General features: G+C 35.7%; 1 protein-coding gene across 30 annotated transcripts in view; it reads right to left on the bottom strand.

Annotated features, from left to right (window-relative positions):
* DMD (dystrophin) overlaps nt 1-15,218 on the bottom strand; it is a 1,163,614-nt gene that overhangs the window by 331,657 nt on the left and 816,739 nt on the right. For all 30 annotated transcript variants that reach the window (XR_006934806.1, XR_006934864.1, XR_006934881.1 and 27 more), the window contains one exon: nt 15,048-15,156. Coding sequence is in view for 26 of the 30 variants with exons in the window: in XM_046919009.1 (XP_046774965.1) it covers nt 15,048-15,156 (109 nt within the window). In the remaining 4 variants the exon portion in view is untranslated. The remainder of the gene's footprint in view (nt 1-15,047; nt 15,157-15,218) is intronic.

The following is a 15,218-nucleotide window of genomic DNA, read 5'->3' as shown; positions in this document are numbered from 1 at the left end:
ACTCCAGGTATTCCAGTATTCTAGGTACAATAAGTAGGTGTAATTTTTTCTTGAACCTTGAAATACACTGGAAAAAAGTTTAGAGAATACGGGTATTCTGTGCGTCTTGTAAATAATCTGCAATGCTAAACATCAAGAACGGAAGTAATAAAAATGTGGCATGAAATTGAAATTGAAGTATGAAATGCAGAAATAAAAGCAGAATTAAGTCAACTGCGGGAAAGCAGTTTTTCTAATTTGTTCTGCTTATTTCAGTGATGTGTTTCAAGAGAGTCAGACTGACAGCTTTGAACAAATCAAAATCTATTTAGCAAATGAACAGGAACAGAATGGACAGTATGAAGGACAATACTCCCCAAAATTTCAAACCACTTCCAACATCCCTTCACAACGTAAAGTATTTAAGTGGAGCTGAATCCATTCAAAGTATTCCTAACTATTCTGAGTGTTTTAAGTAATGTTGCAGCTTTAATTACATCAGATAACTATGAGGGCAATAGTCTCTCCTATTTTATTATACTGGCCCAGAAAGCCAGAAGCAGATACTGGTGGTATGGCAGTAGAGGTCGAACCTTCCCACCAATATTCCATGACGTGTTATTGCCGTGTGACAGATGGCAGCAGAGGTGCACTCTGACACAAATGTCTGATGTAAAAGTGTGGATGAACCAAAGGTGTGTCACTGAACCTCTCTGTGAGGAGAAAATGACACCTCCTGACATTTATTGATGCTTGCTGAATGTTGATGGAGACCAACTAGCGGATCCGAGTGCAGTGAGGCAGCAAGTGGTGCATTTCAGCAGTGGTGACAGCAACATAAAAGACAGGCCACAATACGAATTGCCATGCAGATTTTTACGAGCATGACATGAAAGCACTTGTTCATTGCTGGCTAAAGTGCACAGTTACTGGTGGTGACTATGTTGAAAAATAGGTGGCTTTTTTTTTTTGTAGCTGAGAATTCACTCTATCAAATACTGTTACTGAGCTCTTTGTATCTGTTGTAGTTTCAGTGGAAATAAATAGGCATTACTCTCAGGGTGACCAGGTCAAACCTTTTTGACAAAGAAGAAATAACACAGCAACTGGATGTAGATTTTCAAGCAATTCTAACCTCTATCCTCAGGATTTATTTCCACAGTTAGGAATATCAAGTGAGGCAGAGGCCAGCCCTAAACCCTTTAGACAATGAGTAACAGTAACATAGACCTCCTAAACTCAGATGCATTTTACTTCCAGGAAAGTAGAAAAAGAATACATACTACATACTCACAGAAAACATATCAATTAATTAGTTGTTTTAACACAAGTAATATTACCTTCCCTAGTTATTGGCCAAACCCATAGGAAAAACTTGATTCCACAATAATACGAGCTAAAATATATCACTTGCTAAAGGTAATTCCTTTTATGATTTTTTTTTTCTTATTCTGTGTCATTACAGTCCATTTTCTGCTCGGTTTAAGAACCCACACTCATATTCTTAAACTCCAGGCAGACTTCCCGCAGAGAGACCTGTGAAGGTGGCTCTGCGGCTGATCTATTCCTTACACTCGTCCCTGTGATAAATGAATAATCTCATCTTTGCCCTTCAAAGTTAAGAAGGCAAAGTTATGAGTACACTGGGCTCTCCTTTGTGATACAACCCCTCCACACAAGGTGTTCTCTGCCAATGACACCTATGCAGAGCGAGCTACTGCTACCTGCCAAGTATTCTGGGTCACAAAGGAGTTCCGAAAGATAAGTAATAGAAAAACAGTGGACAAGACAGTTCAAATTTATGAAAATAGCTAATATCAATACTTTAAAAAAAAATGTAGAGCAAAGACAGGGCTTTTCTGCTGGTCTAAACACAGGGTAAAGTTCTCTATATTGATCAAAAAATCACTGCCAACAAAATTCCACCCACTGCTCTGAATGTAGAAAAATACTTATCCTTACAGCATTGAATGTCTATGCTAGCATTTCTGTAAAATTTTAATCAGCCTCTATAGAAAAATAAAATAAAATAATATTTAAAAAATGTTTTGAAATGATCCTTTTTCTGTTTGAATAATTAAAAATATGTCTGATTGTCTTAGCCTTGAACACTTTCTGAAAAATTACTAGGAAAGAAACGATTTAGTAACTATAGGGATATTTCACTGATAAAAGTTTTAATTTAAGAATATTGACAGATGACACTCAGTATTTGATTTTATGAAAACTTAGGTAATATTCACATTACCTGCTACTAACACCAATTTATAATACATTAAAATATATATTTACATTCCACTCTGGACATCAATTTAAAATACATTTAAAAAGCTCTTGATTGTCCCTAGAAAGTCATTATCATTACAAATAATTTAGATCAATACGTGTGAAAAAAGAAGCTGATGGTTTATGTGGTTAGTTAAAGCTTAGATCTATAACAGCCTATGTATTGGGATGGAGAGAGAGACAAACTAAAACCTCCACAGCTCTGAAGACATTCAAATGGAAGTAGAAAGCCAAAGTTAAAAACTGTTAGGAAGAAAGAAAATTATTTACAAATGAATGTGCATTCCCTACATTTAATGAAATAAAACTCATCACAGAAGTTACAGTTTATAATTTGTTATTACTATGAAATTAATAAATAACACCAAAGATTTATTTTTTTAGTAGAAAGCTAAGCATGAGGAAAAAAAAAAAGGTATGAGGAAAGGCTGAGATAGCTGGGACTGCTTAGACGCTAGCTCGTGAGATCTTACCTATGTATGTAAATATTTGAAAGAAGGATATAAAGAAAACAAAGCCAATGTTTCACTGATTTCCAGTGACAGGGCAAGAAGTAAACTAGAGCATAAACCAAAAGGAGGTTCTACCTGAATATTACAAAACAATATTACATTGTGCAGGTGATTGAGCACTTGCACAGGCTGCCCAGAGAGACAGTGGATTCTCTCTCCTTGGAGATTAACAAAAGTCACCAGGACATGGACCTGCTCTGAGCATCCCTGCTTGAGTAAGGAACCTAACCAAGTGATCTCAAACCATTCTGCACAGCTATATGTTCAGGTTCAAAAACTCTCTGAGTCAAATTAGAAGAGAATGCTTTGGGAATGGAACAGCTAAGACTGAAGACAATACATGGAAATAATTGAGGCACAGTGTTTGGAAACATCCAAAAGACTGCTCAAAGTCTGCAAAGGCTTTAAGTCTGCACTACTCTACCCACTGTGACTCAAGCAGAGGCAGGTAATATGAAGCAAATTAAAGATTGTAATATGTATTTGTAAACATTATTGAGCCCTGATCTGCCTGGATTTATAGTTCCATCCAAACCTTTCTTAAAGATAAGCTGATTGGCTTCTTTTTAGTAACAGATGTTTTTGTGGCATTTCCTGTGAAACTTTCCTTAGGCAAAATTCATCATGATTGATGGGTCCACTAAAAATTGAAAAGTGAAAGGGTACGGGTATGAACATACCCATAGGGTATGAACATAGGGTATGAACAAGCGTAAGAATTAAAGCAGATATTGAAACTAAAAAAAGGTATCACTGCAACCTTTCATGCAGTAGCTAAATGATGGCTCTACATTCAATTTAAGATGAGTCACTGATTACATTACCACGGCTAATTTAACTACTAACACATATTCTAAAAGTTAGGTGAAAACTATATTCTAAAGTAACACTGTTCCGCCACTGGATGCTCATTAAAATATTGAGATAAAAATATATATATATATCATCCTCCCATAATCTATTCCTTCTATAAACTGCATATCAAATATAACTGTTTCGTTCTTCTTTCTGATCAGTAGCTTAAAGGTTACCTGAAGAAATATCTGTATTACCACCAATATTTCCACTACAGTAAAAATAATCATTTCTTGATTCTGCCACCATTTTCATTACAAATACAGAAGTTGACTCAAATGTTGAGATATTGAAACAACATAAATTGGAAGTATGTTAAGAATAATCATTTACTATAACAAATGCAAAAATAATATTAAAAAATGTTCGTGCTTTTTTTCCCCCAAACAATACTCTCTCATACCCTAACTGTGATATAAAGTATCAGGAATCTCACAGCTGAGAAAAACAATTGCTTTCTGGCTTGCCTGTGCCCTAAATTCTCTACTCTCATTATTGATTTGAGCCTTTCCCTTAAGGTCATGTAACACGTTCTCCAAGGCAAAGAAAAAAACCTTACTGAAACAGGAAATTCAGACATTCAATTAAAATGAAGAAGTAATATCTAAAAATTATTACCTCTTATTACATATATAACTAAAATCCTCTTTTGATACTTTCAGTTTCTTATTTGGTGAATTCTTCCTTCTGAAGATTTCATGCTTGACCAGAGAGGCTGTTGAACCTGATTGTATATAGCAGTTTGTACAGAACAAAGTCATACTGCATCCTAAATTATTCATATATATAGGTTGCCCATAAAGTAATGCCTTCTATTTTTTTTTTCCATAAAACTACAACCAATACAAAGAGCACAACAACAATACTTGATAAAGCAAATTTTCAGCTACAATACACTATTCACACAGTCTCCATCATGAGCTATGCCTTCTCACCAGCAATAAACAAGAGCTTGCATGCTGTGTTCATAATAATCTGTACCAGCAGAGGTGGCCCACTGTTGCTGTCGTCACTGCTAAAGCACACTATCCACACCCTCACTGTGCTCACGTTCACTCCTTGGTCTTTCACAAATGTTCAGCAAGTGTTGATGAGTCAGTGAGTGCCATTTTTTCTGCATGGAGGAATTCAGTGACAACTTTGCTTCACTCACACTTCCATGTCAGATGCCGTTGTGTCAGACTGCCCCTCTGCTGCCATCTGTCCCACAGCAAAAAAAATTACAGGATATTGGCAGGAGGGTTCAACCTTTGCTGCCATACCACCAGTATCTGCCTCTGATGTCATGGGCATAAGAGAACAGGAGGCAGCCCCTGTTTTTATTAGTTGAAACACTGAGTGGATTATCATATGGATTTTTTTGATAAAAGTTTTCACTTTTCTTCAGAAGCTAAAGGCAAGCTTTTGACCACTTTCCTGCATACATCCATTCATGGTGCCCTGTTAAAAAAATACATTAATCTCATTAATCTTGTATAAAGAGTTTTATTGTCTGACAACAACAACAAAAAAACCAACCAGTTAAGAGCATTTAATGCGTATTAATCTTCATGTTTTAGGATGACACGTTCTTTTTTCTTAAGCAAACATGGAATGTCTGTATAATTCTTTTTGTGACACTTTCAAAAGGAAACCTCGGGAAGTCCTTATACAAAAAAAGTCATTCTTGTGGGCAACAGAAACACTGAAAATGTTGTATTACAGTAGCACTTTAGGTCCCACAGAGATTTATGGTACTAGAAATGTAGTATTAGTCTCTTTATGTAAAAGTAGTCAATGGAGCTGCTATTTGCCCTGTAAAGACTACTTCTGTATTTGAGTTTTTCAGATTAAATTTATCCTGTGGGCTCTTTGAAATTTTGAAAGGAAGGAAGTGTTGATTAAAATGCTGCAGCCTGGTTTAAGATCTTCTGAAGCAGAAGATAGAACCAACACAAGGAGTCTCTTTAGTGATATTAAGACACTGTCAATAGGCAATTTTATTATTTTATTAATATTACTGCTTAATTCCGCCACTATTTAAATTCATATTTTAATAGTGAGATATAATTTCTTTTTTTGCTTATTTATTTTTATCCTCTGTATGTTTCCAGTAATTCATTCTTTCATTCCCAATTTACTTTCCCAACATCTAGTAACACATCACCTTTTCTAAGAAGTCTGAAGAGACTTTTTTTTTAATGCAGCATTATTTGTATCCCTACAGAAACATATTTTTTCCTCCAAAGGGTTGGGGTCTTCTTAGTAAGCAGTTATTGCAGATTTTACAGACGGTTTTCATGAAAATGAACACTTTGTAGTACAGGAGTCCATCAAGTACTGTCACATACTTGCATTATAAAAAATATTATGACTGATCTGTCACAGATGATGCATGCAACTCTCAGCATTTCTTTTGTTGGTAAAAGTAAAAAATTCCTTGATTCAGTACACAGCTTTCAATTGGATGTCAATCCGTATGATAACAGTTTACATTTCCAGTATACAACTATTATCATGTAACTGAACTTTAGCAGCTAGTTCTTTGATATAATGAAAAACACAGTTTGCAAGCAGCTCCATGAAAATCACCTCCTCTAATTTTGGAAGATCTACAAATTGACCTAACAGGTATAAATTGCTAATGTAGCCAAAAGGAAAGAAAAAAGTGTTAAAAAAAATGGAAAGAAAAAGAAAAAAAAAACCCTGCATTAGATACAGAGTGGTCTCTTAGGAATACCAAGATCTGATGGAATTTTAGCTCACATACAGTTACAAAAATGATCAAAACTGGTCTGAAGGTTTGAAATAAACAGTTCAGGTATTAATAAGTTAATAAGAAACCATTACAGTATTCATTCAAAAAAATCCTAATTTACTCTTCTTCTTAGAGAGAAAAATCCTGCAGTTACTAAAAGCTAAAGAACATAATGTCTTCACTACTGCTTTTTGACAAAGCAATTCCTTACATCACTGCTAGCACCCTCTCTTCTTTCCCTTTATCAGAAATGTTAAAATATCTTGCCTAGAAACACACATAATACTTCTCAGGCCAAACTAGACTATTGTGCTTCCAGCTATTTTAGTTTGACCTTAGAAAAAAAAAATGCCTTTGAGAACTTAAGTGTCCTCTGACTAATCTATTGTTGAAGTAAATATCAGTACTGCAAATGTCTACTTACTTCTCTCTCTCACTGCTTCTTGATCCTCTATACTGACACAAATGAAGAAAGCAAACTGATGTTTCATATAAACAAATCTGAAGAATTTTCAAGCTGGAGAAGCACAAAAGATTACGATTAGCCATCTTTTCCTCATTTTACCTTTCCAAAGTTTAAGGAACAAGTCTCACTTCTTTCACCACCTCACACCCCTTGAGTAGAGCAGAAATGTTAGAAGCAATTAAGAGCTTTGCTTCTCATTCCCTGAAGCGTCCAGTCTGCTCATGATCTGTGATCGCACTTTTATATACTCCTTGGTTGGTTGGTTCTCTGTAGAGCACACCTAACTGTGGCAGTACCAGTCACCACAGAAACATGAGCATGTCAAAAAGTCGCTGCATTTATGCATGGGATACAACCAGGGTGGCAATAAACACTGCATCTTTCAGAAGGAAAAGCCAGCTTGCTTTCCTCTTTTAAAAAGCATAAGTCAACAAACAACTGCATCTATCACTTTCTATTATTGTAGCAAATTAAAGAGATTCTTCACATAATGAAATTGTCAATAGGCCTAATTACTACATAAATTAAACAGAAAAGAAATATTACTGCTATTTGCAAATCCATGCTATCTTAATAGTCAACAACAATAGTATTCAGGCAAAAGAGGCAGAGTGGGCTTAAGGCATTAAAAAAAAAAGGAATCCTACAGTCACCATGTTTCTCAGAAATTGCAAGGTCTGGATTCTGCAGTGTCCTCAACACTCTGCTCTACAGGAATTTTTTTTTTCCTGAGCCATGTTATATAAGCCATGTAAACAACAACAACATAAAAAACAAACAACCATATCTGTAACTTAGCTCTTTGCTCTCACTTGGTACAAGCTGTCAATAGTACAATGATGAATTCATCAAGATGGTACCATTTACATTTCATTGAGTTTAATCAAAATGATTCCTGTAATCGTGCTGCTACCGATCAAGAAATTAAATGAAAGAAAATATGTTGCAAAACCCACTCCTCAGAAGAAAACATCAGACTATATTTCAAAAACGAAGTAGCTAAATGTGGTCCTTTGGAAGACTGATGATAGCATTACTCTTACTTATGTCATAAATCCTGACAGCTGTGCTTTCAACAAGTTGCTGTAGAAAATTAAAAGCAGATCTGGATTCCATATTGTCTTTAGTAACAGTGAAGCAGCCAACTCCTGTTTTCACTTTCCTATTTACATTTCATCATAGGTGTATGTATAATAAAAACTCTGGGTAATAACCCACAGTTTTATTTAATCAGTTGAGCCCTGAAAAATCAAACTAAAGGTCCATATTCCCTTTGTAAACTGCACTGTTACAGATGTTCATCATAGAAACTTTCAAAGGGTAACCTATAGTGAGACCCCTGAAATAGGATGTTAAATATAAAGTGGAAACCTTATTTCCTTTGATTTAAATTGGGCTTTTGTGGCTTAAGTAATATTTGGCATGTATTTTTCTACCTGTGAGATAATTCAGAAACAAATCCTCACATCAATATATGCTATAAAGATCAAGACTGAAATTCTGAGAATCACAGAGATTTGCGTTTATAAACTTGCTTATTATGTTTTTATTCACGCAGCTCTGAAGGCATAGTGTCAGCTTTTTATCCAGACTCTTTTCATTACTTCTCCCTGTTGGTGTTGCAGTACATGCTGTGAATGACCTCCAGAGATTCCTGAAGCTATATGTGGAGAGAAAATTGAATCTGAAAGCTTTATTAGACAAGTCTGTCTTGAGCTTGTGTCTGATGTCAGCTGTAGTGAAAAATAGAACTGCTTGTGAAACTGGGTCCTGACCTTGAAAAATCTCCAATCAAATGGTAACAGATTCAGGTTTGTGCCATATTGCTATTTGTTAGATGTGGCGTGTATGAGAAGTGAGAAAGCTTCCACATGAAAATCAGATGGAATAATCAGACAACTTCATTCTTGAACACAATGGGAAAGTGGATATATGGTGATGTACAAATAACAGGGCCAAATCAGGTTGGTAACTGGGAACATCTTTACTACACAAGCCTGTGAAGTAAAATGACAAACTGAAACAAAGTAAAATGGTTTATATAAAAGATTATTTGTTCCTCCCTCCAAAGGCACAGAACAACTAAAAGAAAAGATGAAGACAATGATCTATTCCTTTACTATCCCACCTTATACTGGAGTGAGCAATCTTTGTTAGGCCTTTGCTACTCTTTGTTACTGATGTAAGACCCTGCTCTTTATTATTGCTCAGCACTGACTCAGGAACTCGAAGTATTCTCCATGACACTTCCTTATTGCTTTGTCCCCTGTTTACTTTTGCTTTTTTTCCTTGTTTTGGTAAAACTTTCTAAGAGTTAAACAAAATTATAACTGATACTAAAAAAAGACATTTCCTTTAGATTCTGCATAAACAAATATAACAAACTATACAATTCTGCTACACGGCCATCATTGAAAATAGCATTTCTCTATATTACAACTCGCATAGTAGTGATTTTGTTTATTGGTGTTCTAAACTTAATGTTAACTAAAATGGACTACTGGCAGTAGCAATGCCTTCTAAACTCAGCATAGAACTTCTTTTCAAAGCAGATGCAAACTGTGGATTTCTAGCTGCTCAACACTGAGGAAAACTGTTCTGCCATACTAAGTATCTATCATGTCCCATGCACAAGTATCCTAAATGGTGAGTATTATTGCACGGCATCTTTTAAATAACATTTGCACTAGTACTGAAAACACTGTAGGTACACAGGTTCCTAGATTGCTCAGTCTTCCCCAAGGAATTATTGTCAGTATGCTTGGTCTCAATTGTGCTATGTCAGGTGCTCTAAACAATACAGACTCCCTGATTTGTACATTTGTTTTTAATTTACCTTCTAAATACACATAGTTATGTATTCATGTATATAGTAAACCTAGAATGATTTTAAGACTATCATTTAAAAATTCTGAGAAACACAGTTCTGAACTAGAGCATATGTGTTCACTCAAGCATTGTGTGCAGTATATAAAGCATGGCTGCTTCAGAGCATATTAGCCATGAAATACTGCCAAAAAAAAAAAAAAAAAAGTTTCCATTGTGCATTTTTACCCAAAGCTGGTTGTTGTCATTTTCTTCCTTATATTTTTGTCATTGTCTCTTGAAAAACAGAAATGTGGCTTGTTTATTTTAGAGAGAGATGCTATATGATTCATACCTGAAGCCCACAAAATGAATATATTTCAACAGTTACAGTTTCAAAGATCCTTCTATCCAACTGAAAATATTTAACCAAATATAATACCAAAGACTTACCCAGGCAGCCTTCATAATGCTGTGCTCAGTCTGTACAACTCTCCATCTTAGTACTAACAGAAAAATAGAACACTCACCTGGGCAATGAATATGAAAATAAAATTCCAGGTGCACAAAGTACAGACACTAGCGCTGCAAGAATTTCAGTTTAAGTCACTGGATTTTAGTTGTAAACCTTATGTGATTGCATCAAGGTATGTATTGTTATGTATATGCTTTTATTTGTTGCCAATTTTCCTTAAAAACATACAATCTCAGGAATCATATATTTTTAGTTACTGCTTTAGTTACCCTAGAAGATATCTAAGCTATGTTACATCCCAAGCAACACACAGGAATTTCAGCCAAAATAACCTAACAGCTCTACATATACAAGAGTAGCTGTGGCGATTTTTTTTTAAAGAGCTGTTTTATAAACTCTTATAAGCCTAGGAAATGCAAGAAGCCTAGTCCAGGTGGGGATTTGTTTGCTTCTCGTTTCTCCATGAAACTAATCATTCCCAAACCAAAGGAGACATGCCTTAAGAAGCACTCTTTCAAATGAAATATAAAAGCAAAAGCAAGGAACAAAGCTCTATTGTCAGTAGTTTCCACAGATCCACAAATACCATTCTTTCAACTTAAAATCCACAATTCAAAGTGCAATAGACCCAGGAGGTGAGTGCCTCCAGATCTTTTTACTGCATCTCAGCTGAATATATACGCTAATAAGCAATGATAAGTTCCGCTTTGGTGAAGTTTGTGAAGTTACAGCAGCTCATAAACCACATACTCCAACTTGCTTTTAATGGTCTCAACTTGATGCAACACTCCTCTACATTTTCCCTAATTCATTCTAAATCCTGAAAAGCCTTATTCCCCCATGCATGGAATCTGAACCTTTGGCTCCGTGCCTGTTGCCTCCAGCTCCTAGCATCAAAGCAAATTACACTGAGAGCATGCAACAGATTTGGTTCTATGCATTCAAGAAGCAGTAACAGCTTTCCTCTTACTATCTGTTTTAAATATACTATAATTATCAAGGTATATAAAGCATCTCTGCCATATGCATCTCTAACTCAACTACAACTTGTAAAACGAAAATGGTACTTTTTAAAGAGACCTACTAAAAATAATACTTCAAATTAAGGACCACTGACTTAAAGCTTTAAAAGTAAAATAACTTGAATTCAACTTAATTTTTGAAGCAGTTTTGCCATTCTAATTGACATTAGCACTCTTAACTTTTTCTTCATTTCTTGGTCATATCTTTTTCTATGTCACTTGATTAGGCACTTTAATATGAGACAAAAACTTGACTAAAAATTCAGAGAAAAACTGAAACTATACAGAGAGTACACTGAATAAATCAAACAAATGGCAAGAGTAATAATATAAAGTATCCTTCTCAGTTATATTACTTGTACATGCAAAGTGTAAAATTAGCTGAACAAGTAGTTTAAACTGTTTTAAGTCCGTTGTTTTTAAAGTTTCACTAACTTCAAGTGTGACTTAGAATAAATGAAGGTAAATAAGGGAACATGAACTCCTCAAGAACGAAGTCAGGGATGTCTCCTACCCTACAATGTATTCACAAAGTTTTACAAAGCACTGTATAACTTTAAGTTATTAAGTAAATGCAGAGGCAGCACTTCAGTACAAAAGAAATATGATGAATGCTAAAGAGACTATTAAAATTTGTCCTATAAAAGCACATTCCAAAACTGCATTTCTCTACTTACAATGTTTTCAAACTGCTGGCTAAGCAATGAATCAAGTTATTTAGATAGAGATGTTGACACAGTTTCATGTTGAAACGTCATGTACAGATAGTAAGTGTGATTTCCATCTTGAATCATCTTGTTTTAGAAGTCAATCTTTGCTAATGTTTTAGACGTACCCCTCAGCTAAGTACGTTTTCCTAGCAGGAAAAGTAGTTCTTGTTCATTATGCCTGAGGGCACACTGGCCTAGTGGGATATTATGGACATTTTTTAGTATTTCTTCTGCCAAGCAAACCATAATACAGAGACCTAGAAATAATTATACAAAGGGTCCCTTCCCTCTATTACAGCCACCAGATGGTATATTTAGTAAGACCCTCTGGCTGAGTTCTTGTAACCAGACTAGACAAAATGACACCTGACAGGGCAGCAGAACTTAGCCAATTACATCTTCATTCCCCAGTCTCAGCAACACAGACATCAACAAAAATCTAGGCAGAATTAGAAAACAAAAAGTTATCAACGGGAGATACTTCCATTGCTTCACAGAGTCCTTCCAAAACTATTCTGTGCATTTTTTTAAATGAGATTGTTTAGATGTGGAGAGATTTCAGTTTTAGTTCATTGAGAATATCCTTTCCTGACACTGTAGTTCAAGAAAAACAGTAATTTTATATAGTCATTATTCTGGAGGGAGAGGGTATCAGGGAGGCCTCTTTTGAAAGAGCAGTGTCAATATTCAGGCTTCTAACAGTTTTATCCGAGTACAGGAGGTATCCCCAGCTGCAGTGTTTCAGGCAGTTCACATTGATCACTAATCATACCTTCAGCAACGGAAAATGTTGGGTACCACACCTGGAATGGAGTGACACCGGACACAGGCACAGACTGTGAGACAAGAAGCTGGAGAGCAGCAGAAAGGGACCTGGGGCTGCTGGAAACAGTAGCTCAGCATCAGCTAACAGTCTGCATTTTGGGGTGCAAACATAGCACAGACAGACAGACTGCAGAGGTGATTCTCATGCTATACTTAGCATTGGTTTGGCCACACCTTGAGTACTGTGTGCATTTCGGAGGAGGGCAAAAACACTGATAAAAGGACTGGAAGACATGTCCTATGATGACATGAGGGCACTTGGGTAGTCCAGTGCAAAGAAAAGAAAGGTGAGAGGCAGTTTCATTGCTCTCTACAACTCCCAGGGACAGGAAAACCTGGCTTAAAAACTTTCAGGACATGGCCCCGAGCAACCTGCTCCAATTGACCCTGCTTTGAACAAGTAGAACAACATGTTTCCACAGCTCCCTTCTGAACTGTACAATTTTATGATAACACATTTATAATGATGTTATTGCAGTAAACTGACCCAAATAAAGAAAAATTATGAGTTAGCATTACAAGCACAGGTTCACATTTTAAGTGCTCTTGGCAGTAGAAAGGAAATCAATCTTACTTCCTGCCTAATCCTTTAGAGAACACTAGTGCTTTCATTTTCTGCATGTATAATTCCATCTGCTGAGCCTCGGAAATGTTAGTGGTCAGGGCTTAAATCCTGCATTAAGGTAAACTAGTAATTTAGCAGTTTTTCAGATTATTCAGCTTCAGATTAGTTAATATAGGATTCCGTTGAATGACTATGATGTGTTCTCTCCGTTGTTCAGTTATTATTGCTCAGTTATACTTTCTTTGTAACAGCAAATTCACAGATCACAAACGCCCCCTCCCACTGGAAGCTGATATAACCGGCTGACGTGCAAAACTGACACAGCAAGTTTAGTGACCCAGCACATCAGAAAAATTATTACACATCTCCTTCAGCCCCCCCCATGTCATTAAATGAATTTCTACAGCATGCCTTAGAACAAAGACCTGTAAAGTAAGGATACTGTTGTGCCACAAGTTAAAAAAAACAGACTGGTGGTATTTACCCTTATTAGAAAATAAAAAAGATCAACACGAGAACCATGGCAGATCTAAATCGCAAAAAAATAAATCATAGTTCCTATGTAGTAAGATTCAAGACATCATTAAGCAAGACATCAGCTTTGCTTGAATTAACACAACTCTAACAAAGGTTGGATTTGTCCTCTGATACTGAATATTCTGGATCCTGCCTAAATGGTGCAATTATTTACTTCCCAGGAAAAGATTTTTCTTCTTTGCTGTCATAAAAAGTCACTAGCAGAAGATACAGAATTCTCCAGCATCAGCTTTACTCGTGTTATCCATTAAAACATGCTAAGAGCAAGAGAGAGAAACATCCTACAAATAATCAAATCCCAGGAGATCCTGTCACTGTATTACAGCCTGTTAGAGACAACCTAAGAGTAGAAGACAGTTCTCCCAGATCTGAGCAGATCACCAGGCAGCTTTGCACCTTGCATAGGTAGAAACACTCTTCATTCCAAGCAACTGAGATGACAGTTTACTATCAAGTAAAGAACCTTGACTTTAGAAACTCAGCCTTTGAGACCAGTGCCTCAATTATTTATCTTTTCCACCCAAGCTTAGTCAATACATTTCAAAGCAAAGCAGTAGGAAAATAAATATAAATACCAAGGAGGTAAAAATGAGTTTGCAGTCTTTGTAAGAAGACTGCAGGAAGACTGCAGGTGCAAAGAGATATAAGGAAAATGTATTTCAAAACAAAAAACAAACAAACAAACATTGTTCAAATAATTTAAATTAAATGAAGACCAAGTCTCTTGTTGCATATTCATGAACTCAGGACACCCATCAGTGTATACCACAGCCGTAACATTCAACTCCATACAATCTTTTCTATGAATATGGATGCTTTGTCTTGAAACAGTCCCAGTTCATTGGTCTATCACATATAAAAAGTATTTTCAGAATTTCATTTTGTAACAAATTTATATCTATTGGACCTATACTATTACCTTTTAATTTAAACATTTTTTTTCTCTCATCATATTTGCTTAATGAATGAATGTAGAAAGTCATAATGTTTTCTTTACACAGAATAAAGAAACAAGACTTTGAAGCAGGTAATAATTTCAAAACCACATTGCAATCATTTCATCAAATATGTAAACAAATTTGTCTTTGGAGAAACATTACACAAAAATGAAGGAAAAAAAAGCAAGTTGAATGCCATACCAGCACACCTCCCATTTACAAGCTAAAGCTGAAATGTGAACAGATGCACAATGAATTTAGACTGTCTCAAGCCATCTTCACTTTAACTGTGTGGCTTTACTAATTTTAGAAGATGTATGCAGTGAAAGACTTACAGACACCTGGAGAGGTAAGGGCAGGCTCTCCAAATGTTGGCTTCTCCTTCAGTTGTAGAATTAAGTGGTTTATTGCCTTCCAGTCAGCATTCAAGTCTTCTAGTTTTTTCTAGAGTAGAAGTTAAAAATACATTAAATTTATAATACATTAATGAATGTAACTTTTCCCCT

This window comes from Gallus gallus, chromosome 1 (genome assembly GCF_016699485.2).
Source record: "Gallus gallus isolate bGalGal1 chromosome 1, bGalGal1.mat.broiler.GRCg7b, whole genome shotgun sequence".
Taxonomy (NCBI): Eukaryota; Metazoa; Chordata; class Aves; order Galliformes; family Phasianidae; genus Gallus; species Gallus gallus.
This window is presented reverse-complemented; position numbering and strand designations above follow the sequence as displayed.